This window comes from Mastomys coucha, unplaced genomic scaffold (assembly GCF_008632895.1).
Source record: "Mastomys coucha isolate ucsf_1 unplaced genomic scaffold, UCSF_Mcou_1 pScaffold15, whole genome shotgun sequence".
NCBI lineage: Eukaryota > Metazoa > Chordata > Mammalia > Rodentia > Muridae > Mastomys > Mastomys coucha.
In genome coordinates this window covers 167487525-167512369 of record NW_022196897.1, presented here as the reverse complement: position 1 = coordinate 167512369, position 24845 = coordinate 167487525, and the positions used below count along the sequence as shown (strand labels likewise).

The 24845-nt window shown below is 49.0% G+C and overlaps 2 protein-coding genes across 6 annotated transcripts in view; one reads left to right on the top strand and one right to left on the bottom strand.

Moving 5' to 3' along the window:
* The window catches only part of Nkain4 (sodium/potassium transporting ATPase interacting 4), a 21141-nt gene extending 9044 nt beyond the window's left edge, over positions 1-12097 (top strand). The window contains exons 2-7 of one of the 4 annotated variants that reach the window (XM_031373032.1): positions 329-466; positions 724-804; positions 1655-1852; positions 9220-9280; positions 10414-10498; positions 11434-12097. In XM_031373032.1, the coding sequence (XP_031228892.1) occupies positions 329-466; positions 724-804; positions 1655-1852; positions 9220-9280; positions 10414-10498; positions 11434-11443 (573 nt within the window). In that variant the 3' untranslated portion in view covers positions 11444-12097. Of the gene's footprint in view, positions 1-328; positions 467-723; positions 805-1654; positions 1853-9219; positions 9281-10413; positions 10499-10969; positions 11166-11433 lie in introns of those variants that run through there. The other 3 variants (XM_031373033.1, XM_031373034.1, XM_031373035.1) reach the window with 3 other exon arrangements.
* A 239-nt stretch (positions 12098-12336) lies between these two features.
* On the bottom strand, positions 12337-17113 carry Birc7 (baculoviral IAP repeat containing 7). 2 transcript variants are annotated; one of them, XM_031373030.1, is made up of 7 exons: positions 16627-17113; positions 15201-15300; positions 14768-14846; positions 14644-14686; positions 13360-13431; positions 13016-13214; positions 12337-12529 (listed from the first exon to the last, which is right to left on the bottom strand). In XM_031373030.1, exons 1-6 carry the CDS (start codon positions 16991-16993, stop codon positions 13021-13023), a joined length of 855 nt encoding a protein of 284 aa, XP_031228890.1. In that variant the 5' UTR covers positions 16994-17113; the 3' UTR covers positions 12337-12529; positions 13016-13020. The 2 variants fall into 2 exon arrangements, with proteins under 2 accessions (XP_031228890.1, XP_031228891.1); XM_031373031.1 differs by lacking the exon at positions 12337-12529 and having other exon boundaries at positions 13021-13214; positions 14644-14680; positions 14756-14846; positions 16627-16951.
* Positions 17114-24845: the final 7732 nt, after the last annotated feature.

The following is a 24845-nucleotide window of genomic DNA, read 5'->3' as shown; positions in this document are numbered from 1 at the left end:
AAACCAAAAAAACAAACCAAGCTAAACCAAAACAAAACAGAAACAAAAAATCAACCACAGTGTTTTGGGTCTGGGGACAATGAAGGAGCCTGGCTTCTTAAGGCAGAGAATACTCCAGTGGTGACATTTAGGCTTGTCAAACTTGGTTATTTTTGCTGGAAAGGCCACATCATATAGGCACATAATACTGCTCTGGGTTATAGCCAAGAAGGAGTTTGTGACCCACCTGGTATAGGTGTTAAATAGATGTGAATGATACTTAAGAGGGAGGCAAAACTTGAGGTGGCCCATTAATGTCCACTGTTCCTCATGGGCCACCTGTTCTTAGGTCACAGCTCTGGAACGGCAAGTGTTTGACTTCCTGGGTTACCAGTGGGCACCCATCCTGGCCAACTTCACCCACATCATCGTGGTCATCTTGGGGCTCTTCGGCACCATTCAATACCGGCCACGCTACATTGTGGTGGTGAGTCTGCTGTGCTTGGCTGCTTCTATATGTGAATAGTATTAGTAACAGCTTAGGCAGAATGTCTTAGGTGGACACCTGTCCAGGGTGGGTTTAAGGAAGCTTTTCCAAGCTCAGTATTGGGAAGGTCAGACTCAGAGAGTCCTGACCCTGCCACAACTTCAAGGGTTTTCTTCTAAGGGGTTGGAGAAAATCAGATATCCGTTTTCTGAAGCTGCTGGATTCAACTTCTACCATGTCGCTTTTGGTCTCCCTAGTATGCTGTATGGGAAGCTGTTTGGATTACTTGGAATGTCTTCATTATCTGCTTCTACCTGGAAGTAGGGGGCCTCTCAAAGGTGAGTAAAGATAGGAAGGGGCTCATCCACGGGGTCTTAGCCAGATCACTATTGTAACACTTGGTGTGGTTCATTGCACATTCCTAATGCTGATGGCGTTTGGTGCACAGTGCTGGCTGCAGCACCAGGACAGTTTTGCCTGTGATCGGTGCCTCAGTAGTTTGGGGAAACTGTTTTGTGGGTGGTGAGTGTTGCTGGTAAGGCTTTGTGGTTGTCAGTGTGCCAGGGCCTCAGGCCCAGGTAGCACAGAGGGTGAGTCTTCTGGAAGAGGGCCCTGGAACCAGGCAGTACCAGGGAGGAGTCGGGACTGCGTAGACAACTGGCAGAGATGTGTAGATGACTCCTTCTCCGGGATGGTGGGATTGGGGAACAAGCAGAGACCTTCCTCTTGTGGCCACATAGAGTCTTCTGCCCTGGCCAACTGCCATGTGCCACCGGAGGAAGCTCTGAGCTGGAGAGACACGTGGTAGTGTGGTGGACTGAGCTAGCCCTGATTGGGCTTATGCCAGTCACAGTTAGGGAGTAGCTGACATGAGGCCTAGGACCCACTGTGGCAGCTTTGGCCAGGGATATGAATGAAGGTTTTGAGGAAACTGTAATAGTGAATCCTGAGGTCTTTGTTAGGCAGGGAGCCTTCCTGGAGGAAGAGGTATGAGGGCTGAGGGCCAACAAAATCAGGCTTTCCCCTTGAGGAAAAGTTTGGAGACACTTGTTCCTGCCTTTTACAGCTGAAACCCAAGAGGAAAAGGTGGGGGGAGATTGGACCCTTCATCCTTCCCCACTTCAGCCTGTGGTTGGTAGAGACTGGTTGTCTCCTGATACAATTATTTTTCTGTTCCTTTGTTTCCAGGACAGTGAACTCTTGACCTTCAACCTCTCTGGGCATCGTTCCTGGTGGGAAGAGCATGGGCCAGGCTGTCTTCATGAGGAGGCAGCCACAGCTGGCCTGGGTGCACTGCATGGACAGTCCTTGGTGGTGGGTACTGGCTGTGCCATGGTGCATAGCTATGTGGAAGCCCTACACAGTGGCCTGCAGATCTTGCTAGCGGTGAGTGTGGGGTCAGGCACCCAGGCTGGGGGCTTGTTCTACCTGGGGCAGAGTTGGGGCCTTTCCTTCACACAGAGGAACCAGGTTTCCTCATTGTTAAGCAGGATTGCCTCCATATCTTGCAAGAAGTAAAGGAGTCAGGGTGGGCTTCTAACCTGGAGCTTGTCTTAGTCACTGTTCTATTGCTATGAAGGGACACCATGACCAATGCAACTCTTATGAAAGAAAGTATTGAATTGGGAATTTGCTTAGAGGTTCAGAGGTTTGGTCCATTATCATCATGGTGGGGAGTGTGGCAGCAGGCAGGAAGGCATGGTGCTGGAGAAGTAGCTGAGAGCTACATTCTGATCCATAGACAGAGAGAAAGAGACTGGGCCTGGCATGGGCTTTTGGAACCTCAAGGCTTTTGGAGCCTAACCCTAGTGACACACTTCCTCTGACAAGGTCCCACCTCCTAATTCTTATAGCCCTTTGAAATACTGCCACTCTGGTAAGTAAGCATTCCAATATATGAGCCTGTGGGGGTCATTCTTATTCAAACCACCATAGAACATCATTGTTCGTGTAAGACAGGCTCAGAAGCAGAATCAAACTGCAGCCTCTGATGATGCTATGGAGTAGCAGGCAACCAGGAACAGCAACAGCAAAGGTGAAGATGAATGCTCCTCTATCTCTGTAGCACAGGAGTAGAACAGGCCAGGGTGGAGGCTGATCTCAACAGAACTGTGAAAGGGAGCTAGAAGCCCCAGACCAGCCAATAAGGCTGCAGATGGGCCCCACTAATGACATTGTTTAATCCCAACAGGTCTGGTCATTAGGGTAACACTTCAATGCTTTTTCATGAGTCTCAGGGCCCTTGGGGATATTTCACAAGCTCTCATCTCCCAGGAGAGAAGGCAGGATGGGGACACACTCTCTGGCACACAGTGGGCTGACTGGACTGGCTGTGAGTCCACGGCTCTGAGAAGTCTGCCGCAGAACAGAAGCTGTGAGACAGGGAACAGTGTGGAGACCGGGCGAATTTCCTAGCATTGTGAGATACCACTGCTCTCCAGGAGTCCTGCTCTCTGAGCAGCAGAACGGTTCTGTACCCATGCAGCTCCTGGATCAGCCATACATTACCCGACTGCTTCTAGGTAACTTTCTCACCACCCTGTTAGACATGTAGAAAATTCTCTTAGCAGTGAATCACCAGCAAGTGTCAGGTGCCATTATCCTGTCAATGGTGACATCCCCCTGGACTCAAGTTGAACCTTGAGGGAAACACAAGTCTTGGTGAGTTCCGAGAAGCTGGGACTCTGTTATTTTCCATGTGTGTTCAGGAACCTGATCCCAGGGGAAAGTTCAAGGTGGCCTGATGTCACTCTACAGCTGTGATGGAGCACAGTAGGAAGTTGAATTCAGGGGTGTAGGGCCATGGGGTACCAGAGGCCCTGAGGTTCTGAGCCCCGAAGGCCTTTCACCAGAACCTTAGTCCATTTAGATGGCTAGGGAGCTAAATGGTGCAGAAAAAGTGCAGAAAAAGCAGTATGGGGAGAGGCCCAAGGAGGCATTTGAGGAACTGGTTTTGAGGCTGAGTTCCTGCTGCTCTGTCTTACTGCCATGGCAACACAGGTGGCCCAAGCTTCAGCCTCCTTGCAAGGCCCAGGGTCTGGACTCGACATGGTCTACCAAGCATGGAAAGTTGTGGCATCTGTGGAGATGAGAGATATATGGCCCACATGTTTGCTCTAAGACCTCATAGGGAATACAAGGATGAATCCAAGCTGGAATCTTCCTCAGCTATCTATATAAAGAAAGTATTGAGACAAACCGCCCACTCAGGAACAACAGATGGCAAGGAGGCTACCTATCAACAACACCAGCTGTTAAAGACCAGGCCAAAGGCATATGAGCCTTTCTGAAGAACTCTTCATATCCAGAGTGGGCATCAGGGGCATATGAACTCCCACTGTAGTCCGCAGCCCTCTCTTGCTCTCAGGGCCTTTCACACCCTGCTTAGGTGGTCCAGGTAGAGTTAGGTCCTTTTGCAAACACTCCATCTCAGGGTCCACTCTGGATACAGTGTCAAATCTGGGCTCCCTCACTGTTAGTAACTGGACCTCTTATTGTGTCCTGAGCTCTGTCATTCCAGGACAATACCTGTTTCAGTAGAGAATCTTGTCCTGGTCAGTCTAGACCCGGGTGCTTTATGTGTCTGGCTTTGGGTTGGTGCAGGGATTGGAGTCTTGAAAAGACCAAGCAGATAATGATTCATAAACTCTGCCTGGATGATCATGGAGAAAGATTATGTCATCAGGAGCCCTTCCAAAGGCAGTCAGTGCCTCATCCAGTCACTCCAGGGTACCTCAGCCTGCATAGAAAAGTAAGGGGGTGCAGAAGCTACTATAAATGCCTTGAACCCCAGCGAGCCTGAATCCCTGTGCTAGGTTCCCCTGGGAAGGATAGCCTGCTACTTCAGCATGTATCAGAGTAGGGCCCCACACATTTGGACCATCAGAAAGGCCAAATTCTGGCTTTATTTCTGGAAAAGTTTATAATAACAACTGACCAGATGGGAGGTATAGTGACACAAGCCTGCCATCCCACTGTGTGAGAAACAGAGAAAGGAGGACCACCAACTCAAAGGAGGACCACCAACTCAAAGGAGGACTACCTACTCAAAGGAGGACCACCTACTCAAAGGAGGACCACCTACTCAAGGGAGGACCACCTACTCAAGGGAGGACCTCCTACTCAAAGGAGAACCACCTACTCAAAGTAGGACCACCTACTCAAAGGAGGACCTCCTACTCAAAAGAGGACCACTTACTCAAAGGAGAACTACCTACTCAAAGGAGGACCTCCTACTCAAAGGAGGACCACCTACTCAAAAGAGGACCACCTACTCAAAGGAGGACCTCCTACTCAAAGGAGAACCACCTACTCAAAAGAGGACCTCCTACTCAAAGGAGGACCACCTACTCAAAGGAGGACCACCTACTCAAAGGGGGACCTCCTACTCAAAAGAGGACCACTTACTCAAAGGAGGACCTCCTTCTCAAAGGAGGACCTCCTTCCCAAGGCCAGCGTGGGTACAGAGCCAAACCATCTCCGCAAAATAAAGGAGAACTGGGCTGTGGTGACAGATCAGTTAGAAAGATGCTTGCTTTCCAAACATGGGACCTGAGTTCAGTTCCCCCAGAACCCATATGAAAGATGCTGGGCACCTGGAGATATTGACCTTGTACCATCACCATGTCTCAAGGCAATAAGGTGGAGGGTTCTAGGGTAGGTCACTTGAAGTTCTCTTCTGGATCCACATACATCATGGGTGCACACCGCTGAGCAAACGTGTATGTACCTCATACATACACACATATGGACATCATACATACATACATATGTGGACACACATACACATATGTATGTGTGTTCTAGAACTCCATAGATCAGGCTGGCCTCAAATTCATAGAGATCATCCTGCCTCTACCTCCCAAGTGCTGGGATTAAAGGCACAAGCTACCATACTTGGTTCATTAAATATAATAAATTGTATTTAGAATTAGGAATGGTGGTATGTGTATTTGTAATCTCAGCATTTGGGAGGTAAAGGTAAGTGGATCTGTGAGGCTCACTGCCCAGCTAGTCTTGCCTGTTAGTAAGAGATGTCATTAAAAAAAAAAAAAAAAAAAAAGGTGGAAGGAATGACATAAAAGGTTGTTCTTTTGCTTCCAAATGTACACGCACCTCCCTTACATGTACCCATAAATGCATGCACGTGCGCGCGCGCGCACACACACACACACACACACACACACACACACACTAAATCAGCCAAAGGGGCTTAAAACAGAAACCTGCTCCCTTACAGCTCCAAGATCAAAGTCCAAAGCTAAGGAATTAGTGGAGCTGGATCTCTCTGGGACTCTGAGAAAAGGGGTCCAGGTGTCCTCTAATCATGGGCCACAGCATTCTCTGGCCTAGGAAAACATCTGCATCTCCACCTGTCATACATTCTTTTACCTACATGATTGGCTGTCTCAGCACCCTCCCTCTGGTAAGAATGCCAGACTTTGGTTTAGGGTCACTTCACCTTACCTAATCACATGCTGATGGTTTGTGGGCCCTATTTTTAAAAATGAACAAATTCCAAGGCACCAGAGTTGGGCTTTGGAATGTGTTTGGCCATTTTTTTTAAAAAATAATTATTTATTTTATGTATGTGAGTACACTGTAGCTGTCTTCAGACACACCAGAAGAAGGCATCGGATCCCATTACAGATGGTCATGAGCCACCATGTGGTTGCTGGGAATTGAACTCAGGACCTCTGGAAGAGCAGTCAGTGCTCTTAACCGCTGAGCCATCTCTCCAGCCCTGGCCATGGTTTAACATATTACTAAACAATTCTCTAAACTCTTACTGGGCTCTGGCCCCTGAGGACTGGATGCGGCAAGCCACTACCTGTGAGGACTACCTCAAACTCTTTCCCAGTTATGTCCTGCTTGCAGAGAGGAGGAACATCTTGTCTTAGAGACCCACCTTGTTGTAGGTGGTTCAGCATGAAATAGGAGTATGTGCCCTTCTGAGAAGTGGTCCAGAGGGTCCCATCCACTCCAGTCCTGCCAGCTTCCTTCATTGTCCCCAAGCCTGTGATGATCACAAAAACTAATAGGTTGCTTTTTCCAAAACCTCATCATGACTCTGGTGAGGATACCATCTCCTAACCATGTCCCACCTAACCATGGATTTACTGGTGTTACATGAAACTAAAGAACAACCATAGCTGGTGAACATGGAATTGATTCTATAGACCTCTCTAGCACTGTTCAAATTATTGAAGAGCAGTGGGGAGAGAGACAGCCCCTGGGCTCAGGTGGTGCTACCTTTTGGACCTAGAGAACCATCTGAGCTTTCTGCCTCACTTATCACATCTTAAAGTCAAGACCATTTTGATCAATGGACTCAAAGGGGTGGGAAGGAGAGGTTTAGAGAACTGTGGAGCAGCAGCCACAGCAACACAGCCCCATAGGATTGTGGGTGCCACACCTTGAGCACAACCAGGTTAGTCCATGGCCAAGTCTGGTCACATCTTGAGAACCCCCCCCCCCCCCCCCCCCCCCCCCCCGCACAATCTTCCCAGTGCACACAATACTTGGCAGAGGTCAAGTTCATAGGACAACCAGCAACTTATGGAAGAAATTGAATTTCTACATCTGAGTACAACAAAGATATAATAAAGCATACAGTAGACAGTGCAGGTAGCCTTGCAGTCCACTACACCTCTACTACCCCCCCCCCCAGCCATCTTGCTTAAGTTCAGCCTACACAGCTGAGAGCTGAAGTTATGCTTCACCCCAATGTAACTCATGCAGAAGCAAGAGATGATCCCAGTTGAACCCCAAACATAAAGGAATACAAGCATGATCTTCATAAAAGAACTGATTAGTCAAAGGTCTCTGTCGAGAGTTCTGAAATTGAAGATTCTGAAAAGACAGTAACTGGAAACTAGAAAGACAAAGGTCTCCTTGCAAGGTACAGAACGATTTTGATGGAACTGGTGCTGGAGGAACAGAATTCTGCATGTCAGTGGGGAGACAGCTTTCAGCCATAATTTCTCAAATGGGAATGCCAGCTCACACATCTGGTCTGCTTGTACTTGTTTTTCCTGTAGAAAAGTGATGTCTCTGTTGTCCACTCTGGGTAGTAGGACACAAAGTGTCGGGCTTAGCTCTTACCAGACCACTGGTAAGGAAAGGCCAAGGAGAGGGAAAACTTCTGGAAGAGGCAGAGTAGAAACATGTTCAGGGAAGATCTGGGTGGACAGGGTGGACAGAAATGGTGAGGAAAGAAGGCAAGAATGTAAAGGTAAGATGTCATGAACCACCATGGGTGGCTTGAGATAGAGTAGATGCCAGCTCAGACAGAGCCTCTTCCCCAGGAGAACCTGTCCCCATTTCAAGCACTGTGGCCAGCTCTCCAGGGGAGGGGTGCAATCCTGGGGTGTGACCCTCCACCTCAGACTGTCCCAGGGGATCATAAAAGGCTATGTGAGAGACACCTCAGGCTTTCTTCTTAGTGAGGAGACTGACTTCCAGGCTCAGTTCTGGACTCATTCCTAGAATGCTGGAGTCCTAGAGGTACCCCATTCTGCACCTGATCTGGGTAGGGTCTCATGGGCAGTGAGAGCATGTATTTTCAGCTCTAGTCTGGTAAAGTGCTGTTTCCTTCTACAGTAGGATGTGGCGGCCTCTAGGTAGGCTGCTGGGTCAGGTCAGTGGGGAACCATAGCCTGGAGGGTAAGTGAATCCCTAGAGGCTGCTTGTTACTTTTGCAGAGGGACCTGCTGCACATCTGGAAATTTCTGCTTCCTTCCAGTCACACCCACAAACACTGAACACTGACTTGTCACCTCTATAGTAGCTTCCAGTGCATTCACTGGTCAGGCCACTCTTTGCTGCGGTGTTCTGAGACATCCACTCTGGCTCTCAGAGAACCCACTATCACTCCTGTTTAGCTGTACCTTTTGAAATATTCAGGTGCATCAAATCATCCAGGGTCCCAGCAAGGCAGAGACTTTCCCCCCAGACCAAGCTGTTGCCAGGGGGTAGGGTATACATGATACAGATGTTATGTTGGGGCGCCCAGGGGGGCAGTGCACTCTCCTGAGATTCATAGCAGCATCTTGGGTCCTAAACAAATACACAGAGAGTGAGTTGCCAGCACCAGGGCAGGGAGGCAGCTTTGCAGGGAAGTGAGTAGTTATGGAGGCTTCTTTCAGATCTTCAGGGTTCCCCACTAGCCATCTTAGTCAAAACACCATCCTGTCCACATAGACAGCCTTGCACACCATCCTGTCCACATAGACAGCCTTGCATGTCAGGAACAGAGGCTAAATGTGGAAGGAGGGCTTGTACCCTGGACTTCTGCTAGAACTGAGTAGAAGGGGCCCACAGGACATTGTATGGTGACATGAAGAATATAGACCTGAACATATGGGCTCAGAGGACACGGGGCATGACCTTGCCCCCTCCAAACTACTTCTCAGTTGTCCATGTTCCATAGGAAAGTTCAGCTCTGGTTTTCCATGTTTAGTCTTCCAAGCCCTGAAATGGGAAATAGCTACCACCATTCAGACTGGCTCCATCACCCTCCTCCACCCACGTGGTGGCCACTGAGTAGTGTGTCAAAGGAGAATGAAGTATTTGAAATGTGGGAGTTTGGGAAGCAATGCAAGTCAGTGCCACAGTTCCATTTTAAAGGGGAGGAAGTGGAAGCTTGCAAAATGCAAGGATTTTGTCAGGTACACATGAAGTCATCCTCTCAGTCTTCAAATTACTGCTACAGCGAGATGGCTTGACGTGTCTGGCCTCTTGGTGTCTTTCAGCTCCTGGGTTTCGTCTATGGTTGCTACGTGGTCAGTGTGCTTACAGAAGAAGAAGACAGCTGTAAGTGTACAGCTAACGGGTGTGACAACTTTGAGTGCTATGTTATCTGGGATAGGGTCTGAAGGTGTCCCTTACTGATGCCCCATGCCTACTGGGTATTCATTTCCTGCCACAGGCCTGACCATAATCATGGCAGTACAAAGATCTGAGAACTGGGGAGAGGGGGTTGTCTATGAAAAAAAGCCAGTAGCCCTCAGGTCCAGGGACACCTATCTTCATGACCCCTACAGTGACCCCAAGAAGGTTTGAGTCTTCAGTGGCAAGGTCCATTCTACCCATATTGATTGACACTTAGTGTTAGGTGGGACTCATTTAGATAGATTATCCTTTCCCCTTTGCATGAAAACCCTTTACAACTTAATTTTGATTTGCATCATAACACAGTAATGACTCAGGCCATCCCTTTGGGGACTCCCAGTCCTAACATAATCTCATGGGAAGTCCCTGCAGAGGAAGGATTGACAATGTGTGGGTGAGCGATCAGGAGTCTTGTGGATAGACCCTTCCCTAGAGTCAGAATTGAAATTCAAAGCCATCTGCCCCAGAGTGTTGGACTGTAGACTCAGCAGTTCCCATATTTAAGAGACTTGGGCTTGATTCTGGAGTCTGGTGAGGGATAGTCTCTTGAGTCTGGGATCAAGGCCCTGGTGCTACCTGATCTCCGACTGCAACTGGCTGCTGACGATGAAGCAGGAGCTCCACCTGCTCTTTGAATTCAGAACTGCAGCCAGCCCTGAGCTTCAGAAATGTCTTCTTCATTTTGTCCAACAAGCCTAGCATCCACTAGTGTGTGGGAGGCTTCATGGGGCAGGTGCTTGATGTAAGTGAAGGCTACGACTGGTTTAGTATTTGGAGAGAGTCTGGCTAGGTGGGGCCACCCATGGCCTCCCCCTCCTCACCCATCTTCTAACAAGGTCCATTCAAATCACAGAGCCACAAAACTGTGCACAGTGCCCCAGAGAGATCCCAGCAAGGTTTGAGATACAACGGGGAATGATTTGGGTTTGTGCCTGCATCCTTCACAAGCTCTGGCAACATCCCTCTTATTGGGAATCTGCCATGGGGAATGTTTTCCATTCTGCCATCTTTTCCATCATTTGGGTTTTATTTTATTTGGGCTTGATTTCTTTCAGTTGATTTCATTGGTGGATTTGACCCATTCCCCCTGTACCATGTCAATGAAAAGCCGTCCAGCCTCTTGTCCAAGCAGGCATATTTGTAAGTATGGCCCACTCAGCCTGCGATAGAGTGCTCACAACATAAGGCTCTTCTCTTTGGAGACTTTATCAGGCATCTGTCTGCCAATCCATCTATCCATTTATCACTCCCTTAAGATCATGGTCTAGTTAGGTGTCGGGGGTTCAGTGGCTGTAGAACTCTTCCCCCCATATTGAGTTCAAAGCTCAGCAGGGGTAGATTCTGTAATAACCAGGTTCTCGAGTCTCAGGAATGGGAGAGATACCAACAGGCCGCTCCCCAAGGGCTTCACTGTTTCAGGAAGGTAGAGGGTGTGGGTGTTTGTTTTCTATATTTGGCTGATCATATTTCCTTCTCCAAAGCAGTGCTACAGCCTTACAGATCTCATGGCTGTGCCTGGGCTTCCTGATGGTCCTGGAATTGCAGTCAGAAGGGGAATCTAGGGGTTCCCTTGGTGACTTGATCCCAGAGATTCCTTATGTCTGATTTCAGAGTATCCTAGTCTATCATGGATAATGGGTATCAGAAGTAGCAAGACTTCAGCTACCAGGATGAATAACGGAGGAAATACAGATCTAGGAAGGGAAGGAGCATCTGCAGGCTACCAGCTGCAAAGTCCTCAAAGTCTTGACAAATATGCTCCTAAGCCAAGCCTGGCCTCAATAAATCCCCATGTATAGAGGCAGTAGCCCTTGTGAGATTTATTTTCAATGGGGAATCTGACCAAGGTGAAACTCTTACTCCATGTCCAGTCCCATAGGAATGGGCCAGGGCCATCAGAGTATAAAATCAGTACCTTCCCTGTGCATGGAGAAGCCTAGCCCCTGGCATAGTTTTGCTATACCCTGAGCAACTATCCCTTTCTTGGTTTTGTGGGTTTTGCATTTGAAGTTTTCCAAAAGAAAGGACATTGACCTGCCTCTCTCAGGTTCCTCTGACCTCTGCCTTCTCCACAGGCCTGCATAAGTGAGGGAATGGCTGACCCTGCTCCTACAACCCAGCCTCAGCCATGGGAACAATGAGGAGAGTCCAGGCCTGGAGTTGCAGCTCTGCTTCCCTGCCTGCCTAGCATTTTTCTCAAGTTCACCTTGGATACCAGTGAGGGGCGGGGGACACTGCAGGCCAGGGTAACTACAACTGTGAATTTGTAATTTCTTTTTTTTTTTTCTAAAAAAAAAAAGAAGAAGAAGAAGAAAAGGCACGAGAGACTGTGGAAACAAACAATTCGCATCCCTGGTCTCCTTGGACAGCCAGCAGCAAATCTGGGCAATTTCCCTAGGAGTCCTCTGGGTGCTCTGTTGTGGGGTTACAAGACCTGCTTCCAGGGGAAGGGCTTGTCAGAGGACAGTAAGAAGGTTCAGCCCCACTAGCAGGTCCCTGTTATGAGCCACCAAGATCCAAGAGTGACTAAGGCCTTAAACAAATACTGCAGTGCCCCAGCTGCAAGGAACCCTACCACTCTCAAGCTAGGAGAGTACCATGGGTGAAACATGGAACCTGGGGCTACCACATAGATTCCTCTTTGGAGAAAGTAGATGGCACCACTCAGAAAGAAAGACCCTGGACAAGTGCCCTGAGAACACCTGCCATGTGAGAAAATAAACAAGATTGTCAAATAATTAGAAGTGGGGGTCTTGAGAGTCCCCCAAGGCTGGTCTATTCCAAAAGTGTAAAATCCAGTGTAAGGTCACTGAGATCAGAAAAAGTGTTTTCTCCAAGTGGGGAAGAGTTTGTACAGTGACTAGAGGTGGCTGGACACCTGACAGGTGTTGCTCTGCTGCTGAGAAGCAACCGAGACCTATTTAGCATGGACTAAGGTCCATGGCTGTGGGTATCTAGGATAGAGACTAGCTGAGCACTAAGGTGAGATCTTCTGCTTTATTATCTTCAAGTAGATCCAAAAAGCTACAGCAGAACCACTCCTCACACAAACCAGGAACTCTTCCTCAAAGCAGTATTATTTCTGGTGGACACTGGATGTCCTCAGCAGACTCACTTGTATGATCTGGGACAGGCTGAAGCAGGCAGGGTACCCACTCTGCCATGTAGTTCCTGGAGGGAGAAGAGGAAGCATATGAGTTCTGTTCTCATCAGACTTGTCTGAACTAGGGGCCATCGGCTTTACGGACTTCCTTGACCTACCACTCTGTTTAGAAAATTGTCAGACACATCTTGGGGACATATTGACCTCTGAGTACCCAAGAAGGCATGACTGCTACCTTTCAGCAAGGACAGGGATGTGACACATTTATGTAACAATTGAGGTTCATGTGTCCCTCCCAAGCCCAAATCTAGACCACATGTCTCTGAAGCTGGCCTCTCCAAGCCTGGCTTAAGCCCTTGATGACCAGCTAAACTAGAAGTGTCCCCCAGTTCTCTTTCCCTCTAACTCCACCTGCAAAGGATTCAAAATAGTAGGTGGTGTTGATCAGAGGAGGAAGTAAAGAGTGGCCTGGCCATCTCTAGAGTTGCTAAAAGCAAGACACTCAAGTTACATATAGGTTGCAGGAAGGATGCTGGGGATACCCTGGGCCTCACCTGGTTTAGGACAGGAATGTGCGTATGCAGGTACAGATAGGCACCCTGCATATAGGGCACAGCTGCAGGTTGGGGGCACACTCAGTGCAAACGAAGTGACCACAGGGCACAAAGACTACAGAGACAGCTCGATCCAGGCACACCTTGCATCTCCTCTCTTCCTGCAGCTGTCGCAGCTGTTCCTGCACATCCTCAGCTCCTGGGGACTCAAGAGTTCACCAGCACCCTCAGGGACTAGGAGACTGATTCCTCAGAGGGGAATGAGCTTTCCATACAGACCCACCCTCTGCACACCCTCCATGAAAGAGGGTGGCCCATCCAACTTATGTGGATCCCAGCTATACCTGGCTCATTGGCATCTTCAGGCTGGATCTCTCTTCTGGATCTGAGTAACTCAGGGCTTCCATGGGCAGGAGCTGTAGACAGTAGGAATGGATTAAAGGCCTCACTTCTGTGGGGAAGGAAGGCCTAGCCCAAAGAAAGTCTAGCAGCCACCAAGTTTCAGTTCTGACCTAGAGAGCAGGATTTGTATGGTGCTCAGCTGCTCATGAGCTTAAGGCCAGAAGCTTCCTTGAGGACACCAAGGACCCTGGCTTCCACTAGGGTACTTTTACCTGCCGGGCCCCTTAGATTAGGTGGTTACAGTCTGTATGTACTTGGCACTTTGGGAGAATCAGGAAGCAGATGATGATAGATGCCCAGAGGACTTGAGACAAGGGAAAGCAGGTAATGCCTAGAAGGGATGGAGGTACCTCTGGTCTTTGCCATTTGACCCTCCTCCTGGAGCAAAGCAGCCACCATTTATGAAGGTATGTGCTGAGCACACCTGGGCTTTGGGTCCATGCTAACCATTCCTGGTTGCCCCTGGGGGCAGGGGGAGACAGATAGAGACAGACAGACAGGACAGACAGGACAGACAGACAGGACAGACAGACAGACAAACAGAGACAGAGACAGAGAGCCCAAGGTCTCCGGGTTGTGGAGAAAGGCTGGTGGTCCGTGGCATGCTCATCTATATACACATGGATTTGTGTTCCCAGAAGGCACAGGTAAAGGTCCAACTCTGTTACATTGAGGATGCTGCATTATCAGAGCTTCTATCTAGAGGTGCTACCATCATTGGGTAGGACAGTAGACAAAACCCTGCCATGCACCAGAGTGTCCCACAGACTCATGTGCTTTTGAAATGGGTTACTGTTGTGTCACATCTCACAGCAATGAGGCTGGGGAGAAAAGCCTCTTGCTTGTGACCACAAGATTGGCAAGCACATCATGTGGTCCCTGAAGTCAGAAGTCCCCTTAGGGCCCTGAAGAACCTCAGAGCCCTGACCCACAGGTCTGAAGGAAGGGATCTGGAAAACTGTGCCCTCTGCATCTTTAGTCGACAGGCTTCTGGCTGCAGCCCAGTTGGCTTTAAGAAGCTGTGGCTAGTGCCCAGCAGAGCCAGCCTGGCATACGGCTGGAGTCTTTAGCAGCCTTCTCACTAGGAGCAAGGGGATGCAGTGCCTTGGACACAGCATGTGGACACAGCCCTGCTGACTGGCAGGTGGAGACACACAGCAGTCTTACCCACGTGCAGGCTGCAAACACCAACTAAACAGCAAAGGCTCTGCATTAGGCTCTCTCACCTGAGGAAGTGGCAGAGGCTGTATCTTCTGGTTCTTCCTGTTCCTGTTAGAGAGCCATGGATGCCTTAAGTAAGCAAAGCAGAGACTGCCAGCCCACCTGAGTCCTGAGGACAGATGGACTTACCCAGGATCCCAGCAGGGGGGTGTAGGCCTGTATTCTTTCCACAAAGTCCCTTCCTTTTGACCGTAGCAGGAACTGACACCTGGAGAAAAGAGCTCAGAAGACAGGACTGGACTCTTAGAGCCCCACTGTCACGTTCAAGCCTTGCAAGCCTTTGGGATCCGGGCATGCCTTCTATTCCCATGGAACCCATTACTTCCTGTGACAGGTAGTCAGGGTTGTATCCCCCATGGGCACCTTCTAGTAAGGCTGTTTTAGAGATGGGCTCTGAACACCTAGCTGAGTATCTAGAAAACGGCAGCAACTGGGGAGTGCCTACCCTAGGAGCCCTAGAGAGATCCTGATGTCTCAGAACCATGGGAGATGGGGAGGCTGTACAGAGTTCTTTGGGGCCCTTCTCATTAGTCAGAACTGCAGCAGCCCACAGGGCCCTTACCTGGGGAACCATCGGGCATGTTCTGTCCAGGGGTCATCCCCACGCTCCCAGCTCTGTAGACCCCCATAGCAGAAGAAACATCTCACCTTGTCCTGCTGGCCTGGGTATGGCAGAGACACATAGCTGGTAGCCCCACAGAGCTGGCAACCCCAGGGTGTCCCTCCATGGCCATCAGAGCTTAGGCAGGCAGGACTGGAATCTGCCAGCAGGTTAACAAGAAGGGAGCAAGGCACATGGACACCTCTCTTGTCTCAAAGGCAAATAAAGGCAATTGCCATGGGGCATGTGTCAGGAGGGCTCCAGAATATTCTGGAAAGGTCCAGCTAGCATTTGTGTTGTTCTCAGAGCATGTGGATAGGGTTGAGCCAAAGGCTTGGAGCATCTGTAGCCTGGGAGTTTCAGGGCCTCAAAGAAGGACTTCTAGTTACAGGATAAGGAGGTGACCCCTTCCATGTCAATTTATAGGCAGACTTGATTTTAGTGGCTCAGGCTTTAATCATCTCTGCTCTGTGCCCCTCCCCAAGCCATAGGAAAATGTGCCCGTCATGACCTTGAGCAGAAGCAAACAGGATTGCTTACAGGCATATCCCACAGCAGGTACCCATGGTCCACAAAATCCTGACATCTGTTGGCCTCAAGGAGACTCCTTTTCAAGGGAGCTCTAACTGTTCTAGACATTGACCCTTCATAACCAGTGTCCGATGTTCTAAATCAGTATGGACTCTTGACTGGCCGATGCAAGAAAAACGGCTGTTTCCTCCCCTGCTAGTCCCACTGCTAGTAGACCCATAGTGTCTGGCTACGCTCATACTTACAAAGCCCCTCAGTGGATCTCACTGACTCATTTTCCTTCAGTCAGGAAGAGACAGAGCCAGAACCTGAACCTTACTATGAATGAGGAGCAGAGCAGGCTCAAGGAGTGGTCTACATTTGTAACTAGAACAAGTACTCAAAGGATTTGTCTGGAGTTGGTCCCTGCACTAGCCTGGTACTTGGGAAGCCTGGGGGATTACCTACAAGATGGGCACTGGATGCTTAAGCTGGCCCCTTCCCCAATAGAACAGATTCTGGTTTTGTTGATTTGGGCCCAGGGATGAAAGGCATTAATCAGCTATAGAACCAAACCTGAAAGACACTGATAAGAGTGGGGATCTCCAAAGAGTGTGGGAAATCCTCAGAACCATGTAAGCTGAGTGAAACCACCAAGCCAGCAGACCCCACATGCTGAAGGACCTCAGAACAAGACCAGCATAAGCGCAGAATTTCATAGTGGCTTTGAGTGGGTTATAGTCCAAGCCCTGACCAGGCAAGGATGACAGGAGTACCTTTTATTAGTTACTCCCTCAGAGCAGGAATGAACAGAATCATTTGCCTGGAAAAGTGCTAAGTAGCATCCAGACCACAGCAAAAAGACCCCAACATTTACCTGTATGGAAGAAGCCAGCAGCAGCCAATGGCTCAGGCTGAATCCCCGCAGTAGATGGCCAGTCGTAGAAGGAGGCTAGACGAAGATCCTCTGAGTCCATCTCAGGGAAAGCAGGCTCCCCAAGGAAGGTAGCCCCAGAGGATTCTTCCTCTTCTGACAGGGGGCGCAACTGGCCTAAGATCTGCCCATCTAGGCAGTCCTGGTCCAGGACACGATTATATGGACAGTGGGGTCTATCCTGCTCCTCTGTGGGACCATTGCTATCTTCCCTGTGGCTTAGCTCTGGGCCACAGAACAAGTCCCTGGCCCTACCCTCAGGCCCCATGGAAAGAACAGCAGCCCTGAGCAAGTCTGCAGGAGAGAACATCACCAGCCCTGGAATGTGCCTGGAGACTTACCTCCAGCTCCTGCCTTTAGTCCTTTCTAGAATCTGTGGTGCCCCTGCTTCTAACTGTAACCATATGCTGTTAGATGCTCAGATGCAGTGATGTCCAGGGATGAGCCACTTTCTGAAAGAGGCCAGGGCAGCCACGTGCTCTTTGCAGTATGTCATGGGGCCTCCTGGCAGGCATATAACAAAGGCAGTGCTCCACCAGACAGAAAAACATCTCTCAATAGGGGGAGGGGCCAAGCTTGGGACCCCTCCAATGGCATCCCCTAGGCCTCAGGAAGAAGGTCATGAACATGAACAAAATAGAGGAGAGGGACTCTAGCCACTCAGGGTCCAGTTCTGGGTGGGTAGAGATAGACCCTGACATGGGCCTGCAAGGTAGGAAGCTAGGTTATCCAGGACAGTATGCAACCCTACCATTCCTTCCATACCAAGCCTAAGCCTGTGCTGATGTTCAGGGATGGCCACATTACTGCCTCATCTTGTCCCTAGCACTTAGGAGATCCCTGCTTGGCTCAGCCCTGAGCCAGAGTCATTTCATCTATCTGGTCTTAGGTTTTTCTTTATGTGTCTGGATAGCCTAGAGTCAATTCAAGGGTGGGGTATGCCCTGGCCTTTGCCTGGAGGAACTCGAGGTTTGGATAGTGTCTGTTCCAGGCCAGACATTTCCATTTGTACTGTCACATGGAATATCGCCTCACTAAATGAGCTCTGCTCCAGAACCTGGTCTTCACTAATCAGCCCCGGGTGAAGGATTCCATTGACACAGAAAAATAGGGAACAGAGAGGAGGGTCATTACCCCAGAGAAGCCATAGCTACAGGTTGGTAAAACAAGAGTCAAAGAAGACCAAGGGGCCAGCTCTGCCGTGGCTTGCACTGCACAAACCTTTACCCTTAAGTAGCTCTTCACTGATTGTGAGTTTTTAAATATATAATATTTTTATTAATTCTTTGAAAATTTCAGGCAAAACTGGGCATGGTGCTTCCTAGCGCTGTAAGGCAGAGGCAGGCAGACTTCTGAGTTTGGGTCTAGCCTCTCTAGAGTTAGTTCCAGAAACCCAGAGCTATGTAGAGAAATCTTGTCTCAAAAAAAAAAAATCCACTCCAACTTTATGTCCTTTTTCTTTTTCTTTTTCTTTTTTTTTTTTTTTTTAACGTATAACCCACTGAGTCCAATTTGTGGTGTCCATATACATATGGGTGTGGGGACATCCACAGGAGGGCCACAACCTTAAAGAAAACTGACCCTCCCTTTCCCAGAAGCTGCTGTCAATAGTCTCTCAGTTAGAGGTTGGGTCTTGGGAGACATAGTGAGGGCTTGGGGCTTGCAAGGTACGCATGGTTATTCATCCATGCAGTCCCAGCACTCATGAAGATAAAGCAGGAAGATTTTTGTGAGCTCAAGGCCAACCTGGGCTAGGTAGTAAGTTCTGTGCTAGCTTTTGCTAGAGAGAGCGAGCCCCTGTCTCAAAAATGAAAAATAAGAATTAATAGTTTGTAAGGAGCCGGGCAGTGGAGGCACATGCCTTTAATCCCAGCACTTGGGAGGCAGAGGTAGGCAGATTTCTGAGTTCGAGGTCAGCCTGGTCTACAGAGTGAGTTCTAGGACAGCCAGAGCTATACAGAGAAACCCTGTCTCGAAAAAACAACAACCACAACAACAACAAAATAGTTTGTAAAGAATAGAGAGCAGAGCAGATGGGGCAGGACTCCTGAGTCCTGAGGACTTATGAGCCACCTGTCTTGGAAAGGAAATCTGGGTCCCAATCTGTCTATGCATCTTACCCTGCTCACTTGCCACAGCAGAGGTCCAGTACACACAGAGCCCAAAGGCAGCTTTTCCAATGTAACTTGGCTTTAGAATGCCCTGAGAGGATCATGCCTCACAGAACCCCTCATTGTCCTTTAGGATAGGCATGGGGTTCTCACCATTTCAGAGATGTGGAAACTGAGGCAAAGTTAGCAGGTTCACTGAGTGCTGAGGTATGAGAGGTCAGCCCAGGAAATGGTGGCCTATCCTACTCCTGCTCCATACCAGGTCAAGCTCCACAGGGCTGGAGTCCCAGGAGTATCCACCATCATCAGCTCAGCCGATGTAGCACTGCATGGCACTGCAGGGATTTAGGACTCTGTCTCATTCCCTGCTGGGCCCACAGGCTAAGTATATGCCCATCTGTGGCGATAGAACCTTCTAGGCTATCCCTTAGGATATCACAACTTTTGCCTTTCTCTTTGCTTGCAAGCAAAAGGGAAGAAACACAGCTTTAGCATTTGAACCTGGAGCCTTGCCTCTCTGGGCCCCTTGCTGGACTTGGCTCCCCTGGATTGAGGCCACAGGACTGATAGAGGGAAACAGAGGCAGCTGAATCAAGTTCCTTCTCTGTGCAGACCTAGGCCTAAGTCCCTGAAGGTCTGAGCATTGGACTCTGGGCCTGCTGCCTTGGTCTTGGGGTCTGTGGACAGAGACAGTGTCTCCCAGCTATGACCACGGGCATTCCTGTTGCCCTTGTCTGAGGCAGCTGAGCCAGCTCCTCTCTCAATTGGAGATTTGAAAGCTCCTCTGGAAGACAGGGACATCCTGTACCTGTGAGCACAGAATGGAGACCTCAGGGCTGAACCTTGTTTGAGTGTCCCACACTCTGGACTAAGTGTGGCCATTTGACTCTTGATAAAATGAAATAAAATGAAAAATATAAGGCCCATGAGATTGTCGAGCAACAACATGGTATGTGCCAAAGGGGCTGAGAACAAAGCATCCAGGTGGCTGTTCCAGCTACATCCATGCTGGGACTTCATTAACACAGCACCCATCTCTACGACATCTTGCCTGATGCCTGTGTCCCTGCCATGAGCTCACACTACAAGCTGAGTCCCTTGCTAAAGCAGTACCTGGGTGGTAACCAGTTGTAGTTGACAAAGCCCTGTAGCTCACAGCACAGCCGTGATGTTACTTTGGGTCAGCCAAGGCCCAGTGTGGGGATTGCTTGTGCTATCCTCTGTATGGTTGAAGCCTTGGGGGAAGCCTGAGGCTTCCTGGTTGTGTTGGAGGAATGGATAAAATGGAGGAAAGGAAGACAGAGAAAGTCCAATGCCACTACCCCCTTCTATAGACCAACAGAATTCTCTTCTATATGGTTCTATAGATTGTCTGTTTTACCCTGAGCTCTATAGAGCACAACTCTAAGCGGGCTGAAGCTTGAGTATCATGTTGGCAAGGAGTAAATGTGTCAACATTGAGCTTTCTCCTGAAACCCTGGGCACTCCAATGGTTTTTCTCAGAGCCCAGGGCCCTTGAGGTATCCAGCCAAGGAAGAATATCTAGGCATCATGGGCTGGATGAGACGGCAGCAGTCTTCTGTTCACAAAGTCCAGAGGGACCTAAATGTCCCACAGGTTGACCCTTCAGACTGTGTACTTCTGGGCCCATGAGGAATCCAGGGTACAGTTAGGTTCAGCTTCAGAAAGGGCTGGATCAAAGAGCTCCGGGGCCTCAGGAGGGGCTACAGGGAAGGAAGCAGTAACTGTAGCCTGCGAGGGACAAGTTTGACACTATTTCCTCCAATTCAATTCAGTAAGAGTTGCTCAAGTGGATGGAGGTGAATGGAATACGAGGCTCAATGGAACTGTCAGGATCATCTATCCATTAGCCAACTCTTCTCAGGGACTTGGACTTTGTTTGAGTGTCCCACACTCTGGACTAAATACTCAGTAGCTGCACAAGGTCAATGGTTATGCTGTGGGACCCAACAGCCCACGGCCCAAGAACATCAGTCTCTAGGAGTTGGGAGGCGAGCCCAAGGTCATAATAACTGTTTCAGAGCACCCTCTACTGGACATTAGGGGAATGACAGCCCTGGGTCAGAGACCAGGTCCTGGAGAGTTATGGAATTAGCCACACAAAGGTGGACCAAACCCTTCAGAAATGCTGTGAGATAGATGAATCACCATTGTTATCTGGTTCTGAGGTATGAGAAGAACAAATGGCCAAATGCCAGGAAGAAGCAGAGGGACTTAGGGGGCTGTCAAGGCAGGAGGGATGTGTGCCCAGAGTCTGGAAGCCACAAGAACACGAGGAAGTAATCCAGAGATTAGCTAATAGGTGCTGGAGGAATGGGATGCATATCTGGACAGACCTTCCCCTGTGGAGCCCTGATTGAGTTAGGACTGAATATCCTACATTGTCATCGTGGTGACATAAACACAAGACTTCAGCAATAATAAAATGGATTAGCTCACATGACCCAAATTCAGGGCGGACTGCCTGAGGCTTACCTCCAACAACGTTTAGATAATGCCATCATTTGCATATCTTTCCCTCCCTGGGATAGCATCATTTCTTTTTTGTTTGTTTATTTTTGTTTTTGTTTTTGTTTTGAGACAGGGTTTCTCTGTATAGCCCTGGCTGTCCTGGAACTCACTCTGTAGACCAGGCTGGCCTCAAACTCAGAAATCCGCCTGCCTCTGCCTCCCAAATGCTGGGATCAAAGGCGTGCACCACCACCACCCGGCCTAATAAAGATGGCCAAGAATGGCCCCTTTACGTGCAGCAAGGCAAAGTCAGGGAAAGGCATCTCGTTTCCCCAAAGGCATGAGTTTAGGACTGATAAGAACTTCCAGAGTTCGAATCAGCTTGGAGTTATCTGATTGTTGTGTGTCTTGGAGGGCAACATCCACAGTAGGAGAGTCTCCTACCGCTTTCCTGTTCCCTGGACAGTTCATTCTCATTCCATGAGGAGAGCTTTTGGTTGTACATCTGGTCAGGCTGTCACTCTGGGTTAACAGCTTCAACAGTGCCTGGCACTTATCCAGCTACCACAGGCGTCTTCACATACTCCTTGTCCCAACCAGGCACCAAGCCCCTCTCCAGGGTTAGCCCTGCTCACTCTCTTTCCTGCCTTACCCTGCTGACCCTTGCCAATTTCACCTGGCTCTGGGCATCCCTGATTTGACTCCTATGATGCTAGCTTTGGGTATCTCTAACAGGGCCTCAGAATCCTTGTGGTTCCCAGGACCCACTCAGACACAGTTCATATCAGAATGATGCTGTGGCTGCCTTCTGGACCATCTTTGAAATTGTTTTATAAATGCCACCTGCTGAAATAGTTGGGCCTGGGAAGGGCTTGGAGACTCAGCCCAGCCCAGCCTCCTTCTACCTCAGAATCAGCTCTTAAAGCAGAAATCTCCTCCATCCCTTGTACAAGCAAGAGTCTAGGTGTGGGCATAGTGTACTCCAGGTCCATGTATGGATTTGCAGGGTGACGTGGGTGATTGACACCACCATTCTACCTGAGGGAGCATGACATTAAATATCAAATCAGTCAAAAACCAAACAACCAACCAACCAAACAAACAAAAATATCCTGACAAGTCTAGAGGGAACTTGTGAGTATAAGAGGAGGAAGCCTTTCTTGCCTTGTGAACCAGCCTTTTTTATTTTGCCCTGGGGGGACCCAGGCTAAGGGCCAGACTTGGTTGCCACATGAGTTGAATGAATATGCCTCTTTTTTGTTTTTGTTTTTGTTTTTGTTGTTGTTGTTGTTTTGTTTTTGAGACAGGGTTTCTCTGTGTAGCCCTGGCTGTCCTGGAACTCACTCTGTAGACCAGGCTGGCCTCAAACTCAGAAATCCGCCTGCCTCTGCCTCCCAAGTGCTGGGATCAAAGGCATGCGCCACCACTGCCCGGCTGAATATGCCTCTTAAAGCAGCCTGTGTCTGGAGGTCAAGGCCTGAGAGGTTCACATGATCCCAGAGTACCACAAATCCTGCTTGTTCTTCCACAGCCTAGGAGCTGATCGCCTGGAGATGCCTGGGGCCTAGGACGTTTGGTACTGTCCACACACAGATAAGCACCACTATAGCAGCTGTACTTCCTGGAAACCCAGAGCGAGGCAGTCAATAGGCCATGGCCCCCTTAGTGGGCAGCAGGCTTCTTGTCCAAGTTAGACTGCTCATCTTTGGCATGCTGTGCAGATGGAATAGAGACAAAGTTCATGAGTAGGTTGGAGCTCACACTGGTTGGCTGTAGCCTGGCATTGGCTCTAACTTCTTGGAGGCTTGCTTTCTGAGCTGCTTGGCTTTTGAGAGGTGGCTGCCAGTGCTGGCCCAGACAGCTGCACTCAGCTATGGATGCAAGAGTGGCTCCTGCTACAGAGAGTGGACCTTAGGGTTAGTGTCTGGGTTCTGGCTCCTGCTGTTCCTCTGTCTGGATCACCCTGAGCCAGTCAATAACCACACACCTAGATTCTAGTTAAGAGACACCCTAGAGACCAATCCAAAGACATCCTTTCTTCTTATTTCTCCCTGTCCTGACTGTCTGCCACACCACAGGCCTGATTTATGGTGACTTGGTTAAACTGTCTTTTTTGTCTCTGGGTTGAAGGATAGTACCTGGCCTGTGGACATCTGATGGCCAGTCACTGTACAGTGAGGCTGAGCAGACTGAATAACTTTTTAGGACCATATAGCATCCCTCCCCAGGAAGCTAGCAGGGTAGGGACCACTGGTATCCCATTCTGTACTTCCCAGGCATGGTTTAGGTGCTCAACTAATGCTTTGGGAATAAGTGACTAATAGATGTTTAGAGAGAGGAGTTGTAACTCATGGGAATTACTCAGGTTGCTGTTGAGGAGCAGAGAACAGCAGGAGCCCCAAGATCACAAGCTGATTTCCTGGAAGACAAACTAGACACCCAGAAAGTATGGAAGGACAGGGTATTCAGAAGGAGGTCTGCTGCAGGAAGGTTGTTCATTCTCGAGAGGATGTTCATAGAGAAGATTGGGGGCTGTCTCATTTGAGCCGCTGTGGCTGTCTGCATGGATAGGTGTCATTACTGCTGGCCTTCATAGGGTCAGCTGTTGAGTGAGCCAAACCCAGCACACAGCAAAGGCTTGATCCAACCAGGTGTTACTTAAATACAAGGTTTATAGCCTCTGGGCTCCATCCTTCAGCTCTTCTAACTGAAAACTTCAACCCAGCCTCCTTGGAGGACATCTAATATCTACAAAATGGCCAACAGATGTGCCCTTCAACCCAGTGATCCACCTGCAGGTGCCTCCCTCTGGTGTCTTCCTATTGATGATGTGTATCAGAAGCTAGGACATTTCTACAACAAATCCAGGGACCAAACACTCCCCAGAAGGGATATGTGGATGCATCTGGATGTTGGTCCCTAGCAATGTTCTTGCAATCACATAATGAATCATAAATTTGCTGGTTATTCCAGTTCCAGGCAATCAGACACCTTTTCTGACCCTTCACATGCACCAGGCACACACATAGTGCACATATACACATGCAAGCAAAACACTCATACAAATATAATTTATTTTAAAGGGGCTGGAGAGATGGCTCAGGGTATAAGAGCATTTACTGCTCTTTTAGAGGATCTATGTTCAATTCTCAGCATCCACTTTGGGGTCCGAACCATCTATAATTACAGTTCTGGGGTATCTGACCCCCTCCTTTGGCCTCCCTGAGCACCAGGCACACATGTGATGCATAGACATACATGCAGGCAAAACACTCATACACATAAAACAAAAATTAGTAAATCTTTTAAAAATTACATTCAAAGGATTTGTTTTACTTTATGTGTGTATGTGCCTGCTTGTCTGTATGTACATTACATGCATCCAGAGTGCCAGAAGAAAGTTCGGGAACCCCTGAGACTAGAGAATTGTAAGCCATCACATGGGAGTTGGAACTAACCCTGGGTCCTCTGTAAGAACAGCAAGTAGACTTAAGCACTGAGCCATTGCTCTAAACCCCAAATAAGACTTTTTAAACGAAAGTGCTATCTGCTATGCGGTAACAGGGAGGAGTCTGTGTG

Bases quoted from the DNA above. Each gene is read 5' to 3' on its own strand.
- Birc7 (XM_031373030.1), bottom strand. From the start codon at position 16,993: ATGTTCTCTCCTGCAGACTTGCTCAGGGCTGCTGTTCTTTCCATGGGG. The intron at 15,301-16,626 runs GTAAATGTTGGG...TGCCATACCCAG, and splicing joins TGCTGGCTTCTTCCATACAG to GCCAGCAGGACAAGGTGAGA. The intron at 13,432-14,643 runs GTGAGAGAGCCT...TACTGTCTACAG, and splicing joins AGCCTCTGCCACTTCCTCAG to CTCCTGCCCATGGAAGCCCT.